The sequence below is a fragment of the Symphalangus syndactylus genome, chromosome 8, assembly GCF_028878055.3.
Source record: "Symphalangus syndactylus isolate Jambi chromosome 8, NHGRI_mSymSyn1-v2.1_pri, whole genome shotgun sequence".
Lineage (NCBI taxonomy): Eukaryota > Metazoa > Chordata > Mammalia > Primates > Hylobatidae > Symphalangus > Symphalangus syndactylus.
Genome location: NC_072430.2, coordinates 89,947,227 through 89,970,326, shown reverse-complemented (window position 1 = coordinate 89,970,326; position 23,100 = coordinate 89,947,227). Strand labels below are relative to the sequence as shown.

The following is a 23,100-nucleotide window of genomic DNA, read 5'->3' as shown; positions in this document are numbered from 1 at the left end:
TTAAGAGGAAAAACAACGTGGTCATCTCAATTGAGGCCGAAAAGGCATTTGACAAGAACTACTACTCTTTCATGACAGGAACCATCAGGAAACTAGAAAAATAAAGAAACTTCATCAATATAATAAAGGAGATTTATAAAAATTCCAAAGCTAGCATCATACTAGTGATAAAGTTTACTCAACATTTTGTCAGTCTAGCTAAAGGTTTGTCAATTGTGTTGATATTTTCAAAAACACAATTTTCTACTTCATTGGTTTTATTATTTGTCTATTCTCTACTTTATTTATCACTACTCTAATCCTATTATTTCATTCTTTCGAATCGCTTTGAGTTTATTTTGCTCTTCTTTTTCTACCTCAACATGTAAAGTTAAGGTTATTGATTTTATATATATTATTAATTAATGTAGACATTTACTGCTATAAATTTCCAAGTGAGCACTGCCTTTGCTGCATTCCAAAAACTTTGTTATGTTTTTTTACTATTTATTGTAATTTTGCTAAAAAATTATATGAATTTTCTGACTCCCATTGTGATTTCTTCTTTGACTCTATTGATTAATAGTGTGTTAACTTCCAAATATTTGTTAAATTTTTCAGTTTTCCTATACTTATTGATAACTAACATCATTCCATTTTGTTTAGAAATGCTACTTTGTAAAATTCTGCATTTTAAAATTTATGGAGGTGTGTTTTGTGACCTAACATATGGTCTATTCTGAAGAATGTTCTAGGTACACTTGTGTATTCTGCTGTTGTTGAGTGAAATGTTCTATATATATACTAGGTCTAATTGGTTTATAGTTTTGTTTAAGATCCTCTAATTACTTATTGGTCAGTCTAGATATTTTATTCATTATTGAAAGTGGTATACTGAACTTATTTAAGAACTATTTATCCACTGAATTCTGACCACTTCATCAATATATAGTGTCATTCTTTGGTCTTGGAACAGTAGGTGACCAAAAGTCTATTTTGTGTGATATTAGTATAGCCACCCAAAGTTTTTTGGGGTTCATATTTTCGTGGAATGTGTTATTCCATTCTTTTTTGAAAAATTTGTTTCTTTGGATCCAAAGTAAGGCAGCATATAGTTGGACCATGTTTTTTGTGTGTGTCTTTTGTTATTCTGCTAATATCTGTCTTTTGATTGAAGAACTTTCATATATTTACATTTGAAGTAATCACTAATAAGGAAGAACTTTTTCCATTTTACTATTTGTTTTCTGTATGTCTGGTAGCTTTCTCCCCTAGTTTCTCCCGTTACTGCTTGATATAATTTGGATGTTGTCACCTCCAAATCTCGTTGAAATGTAATTCCCTGTGTTGCAGCTGGCGCCTCGTGGGAAGTGTTTGGGTCATGGGAGTGGATCTCTCATGAATGGCTTAGCCTTATCCCTTTGGTGATCAATGAATTGTCACTCTGGCAGTTACACAAGGTCTGGTTATTTAAAAGAGTGTAGTATCTTCCTACTCTCTCTCTCTCTTGCTCCTGCTCTTGCCACGTGATACGCTGGCTCCCCTTTGCCTTCAGCCATGATGGTCAGCTTCCTGAGCCCTCACAAGGAGCTAAGCCGATGTTGCTGCTATACTTGTACAGCCTGCAGAAATGTATGACAAATTAAACCCCGAATCTCAGGCATTTTTTTTATAGCAACTCAAAAATGGCCTTACGCACTGGTGATATTGTCTGAATATTTGTGTCCTTCCAAAATTCCTGGTGAAACTTAATCCCCATTTTGGTAGCATTAAGAACTGGGGCCTTTGGGAGAAAATTAAGTCATAAACGCTCTGCTCTCATAAATGAGTCTAGTGCCCTTATAAAATGGGCTTGAGAGAGCCTTCTGACCTTTTTACCATGTGAGGACACTAACAAGTCTCCATCTATGAAGCCCTCACCAGACACTAAATCTGCTGGCACCTTTATCTTGGACTTCCCAGACTCCAGAACTATGAGCAATAAATTTCTGTTTTTCATAAATTTTCTAGTCTAAGGTATTTTTTTACAGTAGCCAACACCTGAGACAAAAATGGGTACCAAGAAGCAGGGTACTGCTGTAATAAATACCTAAAAATGTTCCAATAGCTATAGAACTGGATAATAAATAATTCTGGAAGAGTTATGTGGTACATTTGCAAAAAACAGAGTATGAAGGTTGATTCTGGTGAGGGCCCAGGAGAAGAGAGTTATGGAGAATGCCAGAATCTTAGAGACTACCTAAAAGGTCATGAGGAAAATTTGGTAGGAATATGGACAATGAAGGTAATGAAGTCTTGTATGGCAATGGGAAACATGTCATTGGAAACTAGAATAAGGACATCCTTGTTTTAACGAGGCAAAAACTTGGCTAAATTGTGTTTATGCCCTGGTGTTTTATGGAAAGTAGAACTTGTGAGTGATGAAATAGGATATTTAGTGAAAGATATATCTAAGCATAGTGTTGAGGGTGTAGCATGACTTTTATTGACTTCTAAAGGGTGTGACTGAACAAACATTTGATAACATTAATATAAACAGAAGGAAGCCAGTAGTTATTTATCGAGACAGTGAAAAAATGATCCTGAAGGCATTTTGCAGATAATTGATGCTGCCCCTCCTATCACAGGCTCAGAGTGCCAAGGCCTAGGGGCAAAACAGTGACTAAAGGGGAGTCTTGGGTACTCCTGGTACTTTAGCTAAGTCTCTGCTCCCCACATTCTGGTATAGTGCTCCTTAGTTGTCCCAGATGTGGCTCAAGTAGACCAAGGAGCAGTGCAGGCCACAGCAGCTTCCCCTTTGGAAGGCACATTGTGGTAATCCATGCTGGCATCAGTGTAATGCTTATTCTGGAGATACACAGAGTTGAAGGGTTTTGGGGGTATGGCTACCTCCACCTAAATTTTAAAGGATGCCAGAGAGAGCAAATTTTATGAATGAAATTTGTGCTCTTATAAAAGACATTTCATGGGCTGCCTTGCTCATTTTGCCATCTGAGGGTACAGCATTTGGCCCTTCTGCCATGTGAGGATGCAGGAAGAGAGTACCACTTTGAGGCAGAGAGCAAGCCCTCACCAGACGCCTAATCTGCTGGTGCCTTGATCACAGACTTTCCAGTTTCCAGAACTGTGGAAAAATCTTTTGTTTATAGATTACCCAATATAAAATATTTTTGTTACAGCAGCCCACATGAACTAAGAACACTATCTTCTTTTGCATTTAGTTGATTTTTTTGTAATTTGATTCCTTTCTCATTTTCTTTCATATATTTATTTTGAATATTGTCTTAATGTATACTATGGAGATTACATTTAACATTGTAATTTATAACTTACAATTTAATTGCTCTCAATTTAACTTTAGTAGCATGGGCAATTTCTGCTCCTATACAGCTTCATCTTCCCCATTTCCCTGTATATTGTCACAAATGGCTTTTGAATGTATTGTGTGGACAACACCATAGATTTATAATTATTTTCACAAGTTTGCCTTTTAAATTCTGTAGAAAATGAAAAATGTAATTGGAAATCAAAAATATAATAATATTATCTTTTATTTTTAATAAAAGTATTTTATTATGTATTTACTTATGTATTTGCCTTTGCCAGAATTTTATTTATTCATGTGGCTTTGACTTACTGTCTAGTGACTTTCATTTTAACTTGCAGGACTCCCTTTGTCACTTCTTACAGGAGAAGTCTAGTGCTAACAAGCTCCTTCAACTTTTAAGCATATCTTATAAGAAATTATGAGGCATAGAATTCTTAGTTGACAATTTTTTTAACACCTTTAAATATTATTGAGAATCCTTGTACATGAACATGAGGAGTCTCTTCTGACACTGCTTTTATGATTGCCTTTTTTCCAATTTTATAAAATTGTAGTAAAATACACATAACATAAAATGTACAATTGGAATCATATTAAAAGTTTATATGTCAGTGGCATTAAATACATTCATAATATTGTGCAGCTATCACCACTACTATAGTTTTTGAATAAATTTATCCCCTCAAAATTCATGTTAAAATTCTAACCCTAGTGTTGTAGTGATGGGAAGTGAGGCCAAGTAAAAGGTTCTTGGGTCATGGGAGTGGATCCTTCATAAATGACTTGTTATTATTTTCATGTGCATTTTCTTTTTTTTTTTTTTTGAGATGAAGTCTCACACTGTCACCCAGGCTGGAGTGTAGTGGTGCAATCTTGGCTCACTGCAACCTCTGCCTCCCAAGTTCAAGCAATTCTCCTGCTTCAGCCTCCTGAGTAGCTGGGATTACAGGTGCATGCCACCATGCCCTGCTAATTTTTTTTTATTTTGTATTTTTAGTAGAGATGGGGTTTCGCCATGTTGCCCACGCTGATCTCAAACTCCTGACCCCAAGTGATCTACCTGCCTCGGCCTGGGATCACAGTGCTGGGATTACAGGCGTGAGCCACTGCACCTGGCCGGTAGTGCATTCTTACTCTGGCAAGACTAGATTAGTTCTTGTAAAAATGGAGTAATTTCTGTGAGAGTGGGTTGTTATAAAGCCAGGACACTTTTTGTGTTTTGCTTCTTTGCATGTGTCCACCTCCCCTTTGATCTTCTCTACCATGTTATGAGATAGCACAAAAGCTCTTACCAGAAGCCAGGACCATGTGTTGAACTTCCCATCCTGCAGAACTGTGAGATAGATAATTCTGTTTTCTTTATAAATTACCCAGCTTTAAGCGTTCTATTATAGAAATACAAAATTGACAAAAGCATAAAATTGGTGCCAAGGAGTGGGTATTGCTATACAGATAACTTGGAAGTGTGGAAATGTCTTAGGAACTGGGTAATGGGTAGAGGTTAGAAAAGTTTGGAGGATCCGGCCAGAAAAAAGACTGTATTGTTATGAATAAAGCATTAAGGGTGATGCTGGAGAGGGCTCAGAACAAGGCTAAATATGAGGTAAATTTTGGCCAGATGAGGAGTAGTTATCTGTAAAATGAGCAAAGGTTATCCTTGTTATACAGTTGTAAAAAACATGGTTGCATTGTGTTCATGCCCTAGGGATTTGTAAAAGACCAAACTAGAATATCTGGTGAAAGAAATTTCTAAATATCAAATTACTCAATAAGCAATATAGGTGCTACTTTTAATAGCTTATGATCAGTTACAGCAGTAAAGAAATGACCTAAAGGCAGAATTTATAATTAAAAGGGAAGCAGAAAATAAAGATTTGGGAAATTCAGTCTGACCATGTGGTAAAGAATAAGAGCATCTGCAGGGGAGAAATCAACTGAGCAATCACTTTCTTAAGAGATTTCATGAATAAAAGGGAGCCAGATATTAATAGTCAAAGCAAAGGATAAGAGGGAGTAAAGGCATTTCAAAAGCCTTTGAGATTACCCTCTGCATTACAAGGGTCTGGGAAGACAGAATGACTTTGGGGGACAGGCCCATAGTTCCAATACCCTGTGCTGCCTAAAACACTGCTCCTTGCATCCTGGCCATTCTAACTGAAGCCTCTGTGGCTCAAATGGCCCCAAGTACAGCTCAGATCACTGCTCTGGAGACCCAAATGGTAAGTCTTGGAGATTTCCACATGGTGCTGTCTGCAGACCTGCAACATGAGGGTATTTTGTATGTGAGAAGAACACGAGTGTTGGGCAGCCAGGGGTAGAATGCTATGGTTCAAATGTGGTTTTTTGTCACCACAATTTTTGTTAAAGTTTGATATCCAACGTGATGGTGTTGGGAGGTAGGGACGCTTGGGAGGTATTTTTGTCATGGGGGAAGATCCCTCATAAATGGCTTGGTGCCATTCCTACGGTAGCATGTTCACATTCTGGTGAGGTTGGACTAGTTCTTACAATAATGGATTGGTTCCTGTGACGATGGGTTGTAACAAACCCAGGATGCCCCTTGCATTTTGCCTCTTTGCATGTGTCCACTTCCCAGGTGATCTTCTTTCTCATGTTATAATGCAGCAGAAAGACTCTTGCCAGAAGCCAGGACTATGCACTTAAACTTCCCAACATGAAGAACTATGAGTAAAATAATCTTTTCTTTATAAATTTCACAGCTTCAGGTTTTCTGTTATAGCAACACTAAATGGACCAAGACAACCACCATCCATCTCCTTAACACTTTTTGTTTTGTAAAACTGAAACTTAACCCATTAAACAATATCTTTTCATTCTAAGCCCTCCAGCCCATGGCAACCACCATTCTACATTCTGTCTCTATAATTTCAACTAAGACTCTAAGTATCTCATTTATGTAAATTCATATAGTTTTTGTGTTTATGTGACTGGCTTACTTCACTTTGCATAATGCGCTCAAGCTTCATCCATGTTGTTGCCTATGTCACAACTTTCAATCTATTTGTGTCTTTGATGCTAAAGGGAGCCTCTTGTAGATAGTGTAAAATTGAGTCAAGTTTTCTTCAGTCTGTCAGTCTTTGTCTTTTGATTTGAAACAGTTTGATTCATTTTCACTTAAAGTAGTGACTGATAAGGAAAGACATACTTCTGTCATTTTGCTGTTTGTTTTTTATATGATTTATCACTTCTTTATCCCTCATTTCCTGCATCACTGTTTTTTATGTTTAATTTTTTGTTATGAAATATTTAACTTTCTTTTTCATTTACTTTTGTATTTTAAGGTATTTTCATTCTAGTCACCATAAAGATTACACTTAACATCCTAAAATTACAATAACTTAATTAGAATTATACTATTTTAACTTCAGTGATTTACAGAATCTCTGCTCCGTTATTGCTTTATCCCTATCACTTTCAGTTATTGTCACAAAATTACACCTTTATGCATTGTGGGTCTAAAAGTATAAAGTGGTATTTTAAATGCATTCTTCTCTTAAAGTATAAATGTGAAGTTATAAACCAGTTATAATAGTACTAGCTTTTAGACAATTGTTTTTAAAATATGTCAGTACCTTAAATCATGTGAAAACTAAGACGGTATTATAAATGTTACATTAATACTAGCTTTTATAATTTCCAATGTATTTACGTTTATGTACATTTTATTTCTTTATATGGCTTTGAATTACTGTCTATTGTCTTTTCATTTCATCCTGCAGGACTTCCTTGAGCATTTCTTGTGGAGTAGGTCCGGTGGTAAGAAAATTCTTTAGCTTTTGTTCATATGAATATGTCTTCATTTTCTTTGTCACATTTGAAAGACAATTTCGCTGGGTATAGACTTTTTGCTTGGCTTTTTTTTTTTCTCCTTTAGCAGTTTCAATATATTGACCCGTTGCACTCTGACCTCCAAAGTTTTAATGAAAAATCTGCGGACAATCTTAAGGAGATTTTGGGCTGAGACAATGGGGTTTTCTAAATATACAATCATGTCATCTGCAAAGAGACAATTTGATTTCCTCTTTTCCTAATTAAATACCTTTTATTTCTTTCTCTTGCCTGATTGCCCCTGCCGGAACTTCCATTACTATGTTGAATAGGAGTGGTGAGAGAGGGCATCCTTGTCTTGTGCCGGTTTTCAAAGGGAATGCCCATTGCTTTTGCCCATTCAGTATGATATTAGCTGTGGGTTTGTCGTTAAATAGCTCTTATTATTTTGAGTTACGTTCCATCAATACCTAGTTTATTGAGAGTTTTTAGCATGAAGCGCTGTTGAATTTTATCTAAGGCCTTTTCTGCATCTATTGAGATAATCATGTGGTGTTTGTCACTGGTTCTGTTTATGTGATGGATTACATTTATTGATTTGGGCATGTTGAACCAGCCTTGCATCCCAAGGATGAAGCTGACTTGACCATGGTGGATAAGCTTTTTGATGTGCTGCTGGATTTGGTTTGCCAGTATTTTACTGAGGATTTTCACGTCGATATTCATCAGGGATATTGGACTTAAATTTTCTTTTTTTGTTATGTCTCTGCCAGGTTTTGGTATCAGGATGATGCTGACCTCATAAAATGAGTCAGGGAGGATTCCTTCTTTTTCTATTGTTTGGAATAGTTTCAAAAGGAATGGTACCAGCTCCACTTTGTACCTCTGGTAGAATTCAGCTGTGAATCTGTCTGGTCCTGGACTTTTTTTTTTGGTTGGTAGGCTATTAATTGCTGCCTCAATTTCAGAACTTGTTATTGGTCTATTCAGGGATTCAACTTCTTCCTGGTTTAGTCTTGGGAGGGTGTATGTGTCCAGAAATTCATCCATTTCTTCTAGATTTTCTAGTTTATTTGCATAGTGGTGTTTATAGTATTCTCTGATGGTAGTTTGTATTTCTGTGGGATCGGTGGTGATATCTCCTTTATCATTTTTTGGTGTATCTACTTGATTCTTCTCTCTTTTTTTTTTCTATTAGTCTGGCTAATGGTCTATCTATTTGTTGATCTTTTTAAAAAAACAGATCCTGGATTCATTGATTTTTTTTGAAGGGCTTTTTGTGTCTCTATCTCCTTCAGTTCTGCTCTGATGTTTGCTACAAAGACAATAAATTACCTAGAGATACAACTTACAAGGGATGTGAAGGACCTTTTCAAGGAGAACTACAAACCACTGCTCAAGGAAATATGAGAGGACACAAACAAATGGAAAAACATTCCATGCTCATGGATAGGAAGAAGCAACATCATGAAAATGTCCATACTGCCCTAAGTAATTTATAGACTCAATGCTATCTCCATCAAGCTACCATTGACTTTCTTCACTGAATTGGAAAAAAACACTTCAAATTTCATATGGAGCCAAAACACAGCCTGCATAGCCAAGACAATCCTAAGCAAAAAGAACAAAGCTGGAGGCATCACACTACCTGACTTCTAACTATACTACAAGGCTACAGTAACCAAAACAGCATGGTACTGGTACCAAAACAGAGATATAGACCAATAGAACAGAACAGAGACCTCAGAAATAACACCACACATCTACAACCATCTGATCTTTGACAAACCTGACAAAAACAAGCAATGGGGAAAGCATTTCCTATTTAATAAACGGTGTTGGGAAAACTGGCTAGCTATATGCAGAAAGCTGAAACTGGATCCCTTCCTTACACCTTATACAAAAATTAACTCAAGATGGATCAAAGACTTAAATGTAAGACCTAAAACCACAAAAAACCCTAGAAGAAAACCTAGACAATACCATTCAGGACATAGGCATGGGCAAAGACTTCATGACTAAAACACCGAAAGCAATGGCAACAAATGCCAAGATAAACAAATGGGATCTAATTAATCCAAAGAGCTTCTGTACAGCAAAAGAAACTATCATCAGAGTGAACAGGCAGCTTAGAGAATGGGAGAAATTTTTTGCAATCTATCCATCTGACAAAGGGCTAATATCTAGAATCTACAAAGAACTTAAACAAATTTACAAGAAAAAAAGAAACACCCCCATCAAAAAGTGGGTGAAGGATATGAACAGACACTTCTTAAAAGAAGACATTTATGCAGCCAACAGACATATGAAAAAAGGCTCATCATCACTGGTCATTAGAGAAATGCAAATCAAAACCACACTGAGCTACCATCTCACACCTGTTATAATGGTGATCATTAAAAAGTCAGGAAACAACAGATGCTGGAGAGGATGTGGAAAAATAGGAACACTTTTACACTGTTGGGAGTGTAAATTAGTTCAACCATTGTGGATGACAGTGTGGCGATTCCTCAAGGATCTAGAACTAGAAATACCATTTGACCCAGAAATCCCATTACTGGATATATACCCAAAGGATTATAAATCATTCTAATATAAAGACACATGCACATGTATGTTTATTGTGACACTGTTGACAATAGCAAAGACTTGGAACCAACCCAAATGCCCATTAATGATAGACTGGATAAAGAAAATTTGGCACATCTATACCATGGAATACTAAGCAGCCATAAAGAAGGATGAGTTCATGTCCTTTGCAGGGACATGGATGAAGCTGGAAACCATCATTCTCAGCAAACTAACACGAGAACAGAAAACCAAACACCACATGTTCTCACTCATAAGTGGGAGTTGAACAATGGAAACACTTGGACACAGGGAGGGGAACACAGGGAGGGGACACTTGGACAAACACCAGGCCTGTCGGGGGTTGGGGGAATAGGGGAGGGATAGCATTAGGAGAAATACCTAATGTAGATGATGTGTTGATGGGTGCAGCAAGCCACCATGGCACGTGTATACTTATGTAACAAACGTGCATGTTATGCACATGTACCTCAGAACTTAAAGTATACTTTTTTTAAAAAAAGAGAAATTTCCTGACAATCTTATTGAGAATTCCTGTGACACGTCACTACTTTCTTACTGCTTTCAAAATTCTCATTGTCTTTTGAAAATATAATTATAACATGTCTCAATGTGATTCTTTTTGAGATCATCTTACTTGGAGTTTATTGACTTTGGATGTTTATATTCACATCTGTCATGAAATGTGGGAAGTTTTCAGACATTCTTCAAATACTCCTCCCCCTTTCCCTGTCTTTTCCATTTGGGACTCACAAAATGCATTGATCCACTTGATGGTGACCAGAGGTTCCTTAGGTTCACTTCACCTTAATTTTTTAAATCTATTCCTCAGACTAATTCATTTTCATTTTTCCATCTTCAAGTTTGAGGGTTTTTCTTCTGCCTGCTCCAACCCACTTTTGAATCTCTCTAGTAAATGTGTTATTTAGGTTATTGTAATTTTTGCCTCTAGAATTTCTTTTTGTTTTCCATTTAGTTTTATATGTCTTTCATTAATATTTTGATTTTGTTCATACACAGTTTTAACTTTATATCTTTGAGCATCTTTAAGAATATTGATTTTAAGTGTTTCTCTAGTGTATTTGCTGTCAGGCTTTTTTAAATAATAATTTTTGTTGATTTATTTTTTTTCCTTTGAATGAGCCACACTTTCAAGTTTCTTTGTATGCCTTGTGAGTTTTCATTGGAACTGGACATTTGAATCTAAGAAATGTGGTAATTGTGGAAATCACATTATCTCCTTCCTAGTTTGCTGTTTTTAGTTTTTTTTTTTTTAAATTGTGGCTTTCTATATCCCAAGGATCTGCCTGAGATGTAAACTTAAGATCTTCTCAGGTCTTTTCTGAGACTATACCTTTTCCTGAGCATGTGTGATCACTTTATTATTTTCTTTGTATATACATTGCTTTCTAATGTCTAGTGTTTAATGTCTAGCTCCCAAAAAGTGAGAAAAATTTAAGGTGATGAAAGAGACATCAGTCCTTCAAATCTTGGAAATCACTTTAGCTGGAAGTGAAATCGTTTTCACAATGCAAGAAGGTGCAGCAACAATTACCACCCACCTCTGTCTGTACCTCTTTAATGAGAATCAGCAATCAGTGATCAGAGATGACACTCATGAAACTTGGAGGAAATGGTCCTCCTTGCCAACCTGTGCTCCCACAAGTTGTGTGCAGACTCCTCCAAGAACATAAATGCACAGCTGCCTGCCACCAGGATGGGAATTCAAATAGGTAGCTTCTACTGTGCTAAGAAATTGAAATTAACTGCAATTTAGCATCCATGCCTTATTCTAAAATATATCAACTTTCATTCAATGCCAGAGTTCCAAAATAGTTACATCAGCCATATTCTGCCAGTAAAATTGTTGTCTAGGTGAGGTGAGAGACTTCTTGTGCTTTCTACTCTACATTCCCAGAATCTTGTCTTTGGCTTTTGACATTTTGATTATAATGTGTCTTGGTGTGAGTATCTTTGAGTTTATTCTACTTTGAGTTCTTGGAGCTTTTTGGGTTTACAGATTTATGTCTTTTGCCAAATTTGTAAGTTTTTAAAATTATTTCTTCCTATATTATTTTTCCTCCTTACATTTTTTGGTCTCTTCATGGTTTTTCTTAGGTCCTTTAGGCTCTGTTTACTTTTCTTCATTATTTTTTCTTTCTATTTCTCAGAATAAATAATTTCAGTTGTTCTGTCTTCAAGTTCACTGATTATTTCTTCTATGTGTTCAAACTCTGCTATTGAATCCCTCTAGTAATTTTTTTCTTTTAGTTATGGTATTTTTCAGCTTCAGAATTTCTATGTGATTTCCTTTCTACTATTGTGGTAACATATATATTACATAAAATTTTCCATTTTTATCATTTTAATGATTTTAAGTGTATAGTTCCCTAACATTAAGTACATTCACCTGTTTTGTGATTCTAATTTCTGTTCATTACCAGAACTTATCATTCCAAACAAAAACACTGTGCTTATTACACAATAACTTCCATTCCTCCCTCTCTCCAACTGTACTTTCTACTTTTTCCAACATTTTTTCTTTTCTACTTTTTATTTCTCCTTTCTTTTTCTATAAATTTGTCTACTCTATGTACTCCATAGAAGTGGAACAACATTTTCTCTTTTGTGTCTCCTTTTCACTTAGCATAATGTTTTCCAGCTTCTTCCTTTTTGTAAAATGTATCAGAATTTCATTGCTTTTTAAGACTGAATTTAAGAGTCCATTGGTTCTCTCTTTCTCTCTACACACATACACACACACACACACACAACCATATTTTGTTTATTCATCTACTGATTAAAAATTTGGGTTTCTTTCACATTTAGCTTTGTGAAAAATGTTGCTATAAACATTGATGTACTATTATACGTTTAAATCCCTGCATTCGATTATTTTGGGTGTATCCTGAGAAGACAAAATAATAGATTATGTGGTCATTCCATGTTTAAGTTTTTTGAGGAAACTCCAAATTTTTCCACAGTGAATGTTTACTTTCTTTTCATAATTTTCTCTCTTTAATATTTGTATTATTTTTTTGATTTATTTTATTCTTTGTCTATGTATTTTTTTAGCTCTTTTAGTATTTTTTAAATAGTTGTTTTATAGTCTTCATATAATTAATCCAAAGTATAAACTTCCTTAGGCATGGCTTCTAGTTATTTATTTTGTGCCTTTAAATGAGCCATACTTTCCTGCTTCTTTGTATTTCTTGTGATTTTTGTAGTTGTTGTTGAAAACTGGGCATAATAATACTATGTGGTAACTATGGAAATCAGATATTCCTCTTTTCCTGGAGTTGTTGTTTTTCGACTGCTGAAGACTTTAGTGGTTTATTTGTTTAGTGTCTTGACAGTGTATTTGACAGTGTATTTTTGTAAAGACTCTTCCTTGTGTGATCACTGAAGTATCCATTCCTGGTATTCAGTTAGAGTTTTCACAGAGACTTCCTTGAACTCCAGTATTTAAAGAACAAAAACAAAACAAACAAGCAAACAAGGAAACAACTAAAAATATATCTCCCAGTCTGTGCTTATCAGATCTGTGCTAGAGAACTCCTTCAATTCTTAACTAGGCTTGCACAGAGCCAAAGGAAAAACCTGAGGTAAAAATCTTCAGTTATTTTTGTTCTTTTCTGAATGTAGATCTTCCCGTATACATGTGCGTGACTTTCTAAGTTCCCCCACATAGAAGCTGTGGGCATCTTAATTTCTTAGAAGATTTTCTCCCCAGTTTTTTTTTTTTTTTCTGGTTCTTGGTTATTTTTTGCCTCAAGCATCTCCAGGTTGTTATTTGGTTTGCAGTGTTTTTGAGCAATGTCCACTGCTTTTCCAGTCTGAGTTCCCAGTTAGATAAAACAGAAACAAGTGCCTTGCTTCAGCTGTTCATGTGGCACACAGAAATCTGAGAACAGACATACACAGTAATTTTAGAATAAGATCTGCTGTGCTGTCTCAAAAAGGCCCCACACTGGAATGTAGACTCCTTTGTTCAAGACTGCTACTGGGTTGAGAAAAGGGTTTGGGCAAGGGCAAGTAAATATACCACAAATCTTTCCTATGTTTCTTGATTCAGTGTTTGATTAATTGCTGTAAACTTTTGACTGTTTTTCAGAGTTCTGAAGAAGTTGCTTCTGACATTTTTTTTCTTATTTTTTCTGTGGGATGATAAGAGCTTGGAGCTGCCTGCTCCACCATTTTGCTGCAATATTAACTGGGGTTTTAGTTTGTTTATTTCATTTACAACAATGACTACCAAGTCTTCTGATTTTATGTCTGTATCCATTTTGATTGGCTACTCTCAAAGTAAGAAAGAATTTTGAACTAGAAATTTACCTACAAATTAAATCTTGATCTAACTCTTCTTCTTCTTTTTTTTTTTTTTTGAGATGGAGTCCCCAGGCTGGAGTGCAGTGGCGTGATCTCAGCCCATTGCAACTTTTGCCTCCTGGGTTCAAGTGATTCTCCTGCCTCATCCTCCTGAGTAGCTGGGATTACAGGCACCTGCCAACATGTGCAACTAATTTTTTAGTATTGTTAATAGAAACAGGGTTTCACCATGTTGGCCAGGTTGGTCTTGATTTACGGACCTCAAGTGATCCACTCTCCTTGGCCTCCCAAAGTGCTGGGATTACAGGCATGAGCCACCATGCTCAGCCCTAACTCTTCTTTTTCTAACTCAAAATATATTTTAGCAGCATGCTCATATACCTTTTCAACAATATATTCAATAAGTAAATCACTAAAGAAATCAACATTTGAACTATGCAAACTAATATTTGTAATGGAATTTTATCAGAGGAACCTGCCCCCAATATTTCAACGTAGGTTGTTTCTATTTTCCATAAGTGTCAGCCGGCTGAGAAATAAACAGAAAGAGTACAAAGAGAGGAATGTTACAACTGGGCCACTGGGGGTGACATCACTTATTGGTAGGACCGTGATGCTCACCTAAGCCTCAAACCTGCAAGTTTTTTATTATGGGTTTCAAAAGGGGAAGGAGTGTAAGGACAGGGAGTAGATCATATGCTTCAAAGGGCAAAAAGGAGAACTACTTTTACTAGGCTTACTAGGGTGGGAAAAACTCTGCCCTGGTAAGCCTGAGGGTACTGCAGGAGACCAGGGCGTATCTCAGTCCTTATCTCAACTGCATAAGACAGACATTCCCAGAGCAGCCATTTATAGACCTCCCCCAGGAATGCATTCCTTTCCCAGGGTATTAATATTAATATTCCTTGCTAGGAAAAGAATTTACTGATATCTCTTCTACTTGCACGTCTGTTTATAGGCTCCCTGCAAGAAGAAAAATATGGCTCTTTTGGCCGACCTCGCAGGCAGTCAGGTTGTCTTCCCTTGTTCCCTAAAAATCCCTGTTATTCAGTACTTTTTCAAGTTGCACTGATTTCATGTTGTTCAAACACACACATTTTACAATCAATTTGTACAGTTAACACAATTATCACAGTGGTCCTGAGGTGACATACATCCTCAGCTTATGAAGATAACAGGATTGAGAGATTAAAGACAGGTGTAAGAAATTATAAAACTATTATTTGGGAATTGATAAATGTCCATATTAAAATGAAATCTTCACAATTTATGTTCCTCTGCCGCAGCTCCAGCTTGTCCCTCCATTCAGGGTCCCTTACTTCCCGCAACAGAATTTGAACCTTTACTAGTATTATTTTAAGTCAATAATCAGTACCTTCATATAATAATAAGCTTATTCATGGGTTCCAAATTATTATAGTACAGAAATCAGCATGGGCTAAATCTGTCCTGTCACTTGTCTTTAATCAACCGAAGAATAATTTTTATATTTCCAAATTATTGAAAAAAATCAAAAGAAAAATTCTATGTTATGACATGTAACATTAAATGAAATTCAAATTTCAGTGTTTATAAAGAAATTTTTATTGAATCACATCCACATTTATTTGTTTATGTGTTGTATATGGTTGATTTGGTGCTACAATAGCATAATGGAGTAGATTTGACAGAGAATCTACAAACCTAAAATGCCTACTTTCTAGCCTTTCACACAAAATGTTTTCCAGTCCATTTTAGTAAAACATAGAAAGAATCAACAACCTAAGAAATAATTTAAATTTTATGAATCTTAAAAATTTTCTTCTGCTTTAGCATTAGTCATTAACTAGAAGAATAATGTTACTTTTAGAAATTTTAGCCACTACAGGTTTTATCAGGTAATAATATACATTTTTTCAATTCAGTGTTTGATACCTTTAGCACATTTACCCTACTAGTTTCGTTGAAAATAAAGATGATGTTTCACATACATGATGTCTAACACAGAAGTATTTCTGGATGGTTTTTCTTAGGACTTAAATTTCTCAATAACATTAACCATTCCTTACTAAAATTTTGTCAACTTCAAGGACTAATTCTGAACTTGATGTTCCTTCCTCTACTTGAGTCAGAGAAAACGGGAAATTTCCTTCACCATTAAAAACCCTCTTAGTTCAGAGTATCTTATGTTTATATATTAAATTTTTCAGTTCATAAGTATGTGAATCAGAGTGCTTTAAATTTTTACAGTGAAATGTTATGTTGAAAGACAGCTTATAAGCTGCTTATAAGCACGTAATATCTAAGTTTGGGAAACATCATTGGTTTGGATGACATCTGTAAGAATGCTTTCAACAACACTGTCAGCTAATGCAAACTGATGTAGAGTCAGCTGTTTTGAAAATAATTCAGAAATGAATTTCCAGCTATTTCTCACCAACCATCATTTTTTAAAAGGTCTGCATGCACAAGTTAGGCAATTTTATATGATCTTTGGGATTAATCTGTTTTTAAGAGATTATTATAAGTAGACTAAATTGCCAGTTAAATAATTTTATTATTTATATGTAAAAATTTGACTAGGTAATCACTTTTTTCTTTCCTGTCATTACTGCACAGATCAACTTCATTAAAGGAAGTTTGTTGTTTTAAAACAAAATTTTTTCAGAAGTTTCTGCTTTATTACTGGCAATTGTCAAGAAAATTTTAGATAAAACAGAATACACATTCTCTAAAATTTCATGAGTCACCCTTTTTGGGTGATGATATTTGACATTCTTTCCTGGCTGCTTGGTCCATCTGTTGAATCTCTTTATAAAACATCCTTGAATTCCAGAGGCAAACATGCTGACGTTGGAACTATATCACAAAGTAGCAAGTTCAGCTAATTTTGAAAAATTTCTTTTATCACTGCACTAGCTAGCCATATTATTAAATTTTCCCATTACTTTTTGTTTTTACAAATGGCTCTTGATCTCTATATTCATGTATAATAATTCTGAAAATTATTTAATAACTTTATTGACCAATGATTTCTTGACTGATATTTTATCTGTAAGAGGTACCTTACTTGCAAGGATTTTTTTTTTTATCACAGGGGCCATTTTATGCATATATGGAATTATATATAATTATCATTTACTTTCAAATGGTGCTTTATCTACAGTTGGATCATTTTGCCTGGGAGACATAAACTAAATTAACTTTACTTTCAGGTGGGAAAAATTTATCTGGTATAAATCCTTTTATTTGCGTATCTAAATATGCCTTTAACAATAAATTTATCCATTACATAGTTTCATTTTCAGCTTGGTTTTCATCTCAATTTAATAACTATCCTGGTAACAACATCCTCTAAAATTTAACAGGAGAAATCAATGTGCATTTCCTGGTGGGTACTGTGAGTTGTCTAGTTTAATAATTATATGTTTAGTCACTTACTCTCATGGCACACAGGTAATACTAATTATTAACATTTCTTACATCAAAATGCTTATCCAAAGCATTTGTTAAACCCTTCTTTTACCTGGTCCCTTCTATACTTCCTTTTGCTTTTATTTTCAGTAGTATAGGAATCATCTTATAAGACACTATACTATGCTTTAAAAACCATTTTATTTTCTGAAAGAAGTAAGCATATTTATATGAGGTACGAAAGCTTCAGTGTTCATCCTGGTGAGCTGGTGAGGAAGATCTGGAAATATTGGTGTTAAATCGAGAAAACACCTTTGACAAAGCTGAAGACATTTTTGTCAGCATTTTAGATCCTTGTTTGGAGACATTGGGCTTGGGAGTTTCTGTGGACAAAGTAAACAAGAAGAATGATATCTTTATTTTTGGACACTGAGGTCAAATACCTTGCCTAAGGTCATATGAGTAAAAGGTGGCCCAGCTGGTAATAGGGTCCAGACTTTCTGACTCGCATGGCATCATTATGCCTACTGTACTATGAGGCTTCTTTAGTCAAGTATGCAAAGTCCATTTCTCTTTTCTCAGCGGAACACTCTCTGAAAATGTCTAATGAGTTAAATGGGAAAGTAACTTTCAACTCTACATAGTGTGCACACCTATTTCAGAATGCTCAAGAGAAAGTAGAAGTACATTAAAAACACTATAAATTCTCACCTACTTTGAGTAAATTTTCCATTGACTGACCCCAAGTGATTATTTATGTCGTGGAAAATAGGACTGTGTAGGTAATAAAAGAGTTCCTATTTGGATTTTTTTTGCCCCACTTATTCAGCATGAAGCTTTAAAGAATATAATCGTCTCAGTTTAACAAAATTATTATTTTATACATAAAGAAATAATTTTATATGTAAAGAAATAATCATTTATATACTTTTCTGATACTTCATAAGTTGTGATAGGGCCACTAAAATCCTGTATTTTCTTGATTGTAGTACATGACACTCAAAAGTTATACATTTTAATATAAAACTTTAATACCCAGCTTCTTTTGAAAAACTGGAAGAACTGGGAACAATCTAGCATGCCAGTGATGGTAGCTGAGTAGCAGCTGCCTCCTTCAAAGGCAGCATGACATCTCCCACAAGCCACACACCCCTGCTCAATCTGCTGCTGTTGTTTATGGTACCTACCTTGCTCTTATAACCATTTGAGTGTGTAGACAATGATGATGTTGCATGAGATTGGGATTTGAAACATAGCGCTGCTGCTTGTTAGCTGTGGGATAACCTTGGATAACCTATTGTCATTTTTCTCTTTAATGATTCTTACTTTTTTCTTTAAATAAAATGTGAATAGCTAATGCCTGATACATTTTAGTTATATTATCCATTGTCTCTTTGGTGTAAAGATAGAGAGCTACATAATTAACTGAAAATTGGTATTTATACAAACAGTAAGAATATTATTATAGTCCTATTTTGATAATATGCAAGGGGAGAACCACTCATTTCCAGGAGAGTAATAAAAAATTCTAAATTCAAAATGATGCAGTTGAGAGTTTAATTACACCAGTTGTTAAAATAGTATATTTTGTACCTGAAATGACTTCCTTTGAGGGATTTGCACTGCCAAGAACATCCTTGGATCTTTCAAAGATGGTGATAAACTGCCAAGGTAAATTGAAATACAAACTGAGTCTTTCACTGGACACTAAACACTAGATATACCCATAAATCCTCAAATCCACTAGATATACCCATAAATACCACTACAGCATCTTACATAAAATATATCTGTGCTCTGCAGTCTCAAAGAATTGTTCAATAAGACTGAGGCTCATAATTTTTGCAAAGTAAGATGCCTAAGATTGGCCCTTGTTATGAATGCAGACTTTGGCTAGCACTAAATGAGGGTCAATGGTTCAGCCATATTAACTCATGAAAAATCTCAGCTCTGTCTGCCCCCTCTGTCATTTGACTGAATTGAAAAAAGTGAAAAATTCTTTTCTGATAAAAGATGTAATAATAAGGGGAGAAAAAAGGATGTTTACTTTGTAACCCCAAATTTTCTTTTATTGAAATCTTAGCCACTGCAGAGTCTGGAGCAATAAAGTGGCTCTGTGGACCTGGTGGTGCTGGGATTGTGTCTCCAATACTAGCTTTACTCTGTAGACCCTTATCAATTTTGAATGCAAGAGCAGCAATAGTCCCAGAGAGGCATAAAATAGCCTGAGACAGGTGTTGGTGCTTCAGCTATTCTGAAGCTATTCTAAAATGACAGATTTGAAGGCTACCAGAATTCTGTAGCTATTCTAAAATGTCATCTGTTAAAAACCAATAAAACAAGGCTTAAATACATGTAACAAGAGGAATGTGCAGTGTCTGTATCAGGTAAAAAGCAACAGATACTATTACAAGAGTTTTACTATAGTTCCTCCAAGAAGACTTAAGGGTGCTCATGTATTAAGCTATTGGAAACAAGATAACTGAGGAATAAAATAGGGCAGAGACAATGTAAAGTACTGATTCTCAACTTAAGCTGTATGATAGAGTTATCTGTGAAAACTTTTTTTAAAAGTATGGATCCCTGAGGCCCATAACAAGGGTAGGACAGACATTAATATATATTTTTTTAATGCCTCACAAAACTCTAATGTGAGAATTAGGACTGAGAATCCTTCATCTAAAAGGAGATGAGTAGATATACAGTTGGCCTTCTCTCTCTGTGGGTTGTGTATCCATAAGTTTAACCAACCAAAGATCAAAAATATATGAAAAAAATGGATGGTTGCATGTATACTGAACATGTATAGACTTATTGTTCTTGTCGTTATTCCGTAAATAATACAGCATAAGAACTATTTACGTAATATCTACATTGTGTTAGTTATGATAAGTAATCTAGAAATAATTTAAAATATATGGGAGGATGTGTGTAGGTTATATGCAAATATTATACCATTTTATATAAGGACCTTGAGGATCCCTGAATTTTGATATCTTTGGGGATTCCTGGAACCAATCCCCTACAGCTATCAGGGGATGACAGTACTTAAGTTATGCTGAAAACATGTATCTCTTTTTTAGATACAAGAGTGCTTGCCCTTACTTAATGGAGCATTGTTAAAATCATGACTTTAAAGTTTTTATCTAAAAATGTCAAAACCTTGGCTATGTCAGAGTTGGCATCTTTTGACCTTTTCTTGAAAGCTGTAGATATTGTCTTTGTTCTTTGTATGTTGAGTCATTTTGGAATGTATCCTGCACATTTTATATAAGTAGTCAGATTTTTGGTCCTTTAAAAATCCTGTAGAGAACGTTGTTTTTTTTTTTTTTTTTTTTTTGGTAGGTAATTGACTCATTATGTTCAGATCACACATCCTACCCTGCCTCTCATGGCTGTGGTTTCAATTTAACTTCTGTTTTCAAAATTTTTGTAGTGTTGAGCATCCTTATGTATGCACTACTATTAAGAATGCAGTTCAGGTTCTCAAAGACTTTTGTCCATGTAACTTCAGGTCAGTTCCAAATATGTACAACTCAGAGGGGACAGTATAAACAGATTTTTGAGGTTCCCCTTTCTGTGATTTTCCTCAATGCCTAACTCTCATTAGCCCCCTTTTCTAGTTCTATGGCTAAAATGCTGTGGCTTTAGCTTCTGTGTGTGTGCTGTTTCTAGTTTATGTCTGCTTCTACCACTAAGAGTAAAGTGACAAGAGAAAGCAGAGAAAAGCACAACCGGCTCAATCAATACTCATCAGTCTACTGAGGACCCTTTCCCTATTGGTCAGAGAAGAATTTTCTTTCAGAGTTTTAGGTGGTAACTCAGCAGCTTCTGCTGCTACTGCCATGCAGCTTCATGAGGGCACCTTGCCTTGAGGCAGGGCCAAGGAGGGAGAAAAAGTGGGGATTCTCCCCAGATTCTCCATCTCACAGGAATCTCCTAACCAGTCAGAAAACAATGGTTTCTCTAGGAGCTATATTCTATCCAGTTGATCTATGTAATTCCAGGATTTGAGTTTTCCTGAGTCTAAGCCAGAGGATATGCAAATAAAATTAAAAAACTCAGGAAACTCACAATGGCATTGGCCATTCTTTGAGTTTTGATTCCCCTTCCCTAACTCTTGTTATTTATTTTTCAGAATCCTCAGTAGTTACCCACAGTGTTTAGTTGTAATCAATGAGAGAGATAAGATGGAGCCTGCCTACTCCACCTTACTTGAAACCGGATTAGATAACAACTTTAACCATAATTTTACCATGGAAAAGGTGGCAAAGAGGGAAAGAACAAAAGCAGATGGAGTCCAGATTAGCCAGAAATTCTACTTGACACACTGAGTGTCAATAGGTTCTTAGATTAGAGCTTCAGCATTTCCCTTCTGTTGCCATATAATTTTACTGTTTGTAAAGTGTGGCCAAAATGGAGCCTGAGGTAGTTAAATAAATACTTACACTCATAAATGAGGATTAGGTTGAGTGCGTGACAAATCCACTATCTTTGAACATTCAAAAAATATATCTTAAGTGTAAGTTATAAGATTTTAAAAGTTGGTTCTGAAAATTGTACTATATTGTGATACTGAGAATAACTCCATAATTGATAGTTTATGTTGTATGTGGGGGTGGAAGGACCCACTTGAAGGGTGATTAAACTGAACCAAGAAAGAAACAATCTGATTAAAAAACACAGACAAAGATGTATAGCTTCATTTCTCATTGGAAACTTTATAAGAAAGATTTATAAAGAGGAAATTTTCTTGGCTCACACTGGGGAGTAGGTGGGCTTTTTGGAAAGCTGCCGGTAAAGAAATAATGTTTAGGAATACAGAAAAATAGAATTAGCACTCACATCTTGCAAGCCATGCCCCTCCCATGTTTGAAGCTTCTGTTTTCTCCCCACCTCCCCAAGTTCCTCACTGGAGTCTACTCATCCTAGATAGGACCAAGTAATTCACTCCCTCTAGTGTTTTTCTAGAGATTGTAGTAGCAGATCTAATAAGCAGAATTGTACTTAGATGGTAGGGAGAACCAGTATATTACTTTGTGCACCTAAACAAGGAATGCTGACTTAACAAAGGATTTTGTTAACATATTTTAATATGACAGGGACAGGCCTCAGCTAGGAAGAGAGAACAGAGTGTAAGAAATTGTGAATAGGAGAATGCTTTCTGATATCCTTCAAATCATACCACACAGTCCCTGACTGAACTATGAAAACTGAGTTGTTCTTAACTAGATCCTAATATATACCAATTAAGGCTAATTAAAAATACTTACCTTAACACTGTTTGCCTGCTCTGGCTTTTGTTCCTGAGAACTTTCTGTAGAGATTAAAAAAAAAAAAAAGTAAAATAGCCTCTTTCTGAGGCATGTATATTTGTTGACAGAAATCTGATCATATTACTTATTTTTCACCAAAGAATCATATAATTTGGGCAGGTCAAAGAAGTTGTTATTTTAAACGTATAAGCAATTGGGAACAACACTGAAATAAGTGAGAGCCCTAGAATATTGGGACATCTTAGCCCTTCAGTTAGAAATTTAGAAATTATGAAAGATGAAATGTAACATAGTGGGAGAGGCAAGCTCTGTAACTTAGTAGCTATACATCTATTCACAACCATTCATTCCCTATAACCCTGTTTGTTTACCTGTAAAATGAGGGATTACTCTATAGATGACTCTTAATAGCCCTTC

At 35.4% G+C, this 23,100-nt stretch overlaps 1 protein-coding gene and 1 long non-coding RNA gene across 5 annotated transcripts in view; one reads left to right on the top strand and one right to left on the bottom strand.

Moving 5' to 3' along the window:
* LOC129488145 (uncharacterized) overlaps positions 1-23,100 on the top strand; it is a 521,486-nt gene that overhangs the window by 158,125 nt on the left and 340,261 nt on the right. The gene's annotated exons all lie outside the window — the stretch shown is intronic.
* Positions 17,592-23,100, bottom strand: part of FSIP2 (fibrous sheath interacting protein 2) — a 92,879-nt gene continuing 87,370 nt past the window's right edge. For all 4 annotated transcript variants that reach the window (XM_055289947.2, XM_055289948.2, XM_055289949.2 and 1 more), the window contains 3 exons: positions 22,681-22,724; positions 19,001-19,070; positions 17,592-17,790 (listed from right to left, as the gene is read on the bottom strand). In XM_055289947.2, coding sequence (XP_055145922.1) covers positions 17,654-17,790; positions 19,001-19,070; positions 22,681-22,724 — 251 coding nt within the window. In that variant the 3' untranslated portion in view covers positions 17,592-17,653. The remainder of the gene's footprint in view (positions 17,791-19,000; positions 19,071-22,680; positions 22,725-23,100) is intronic.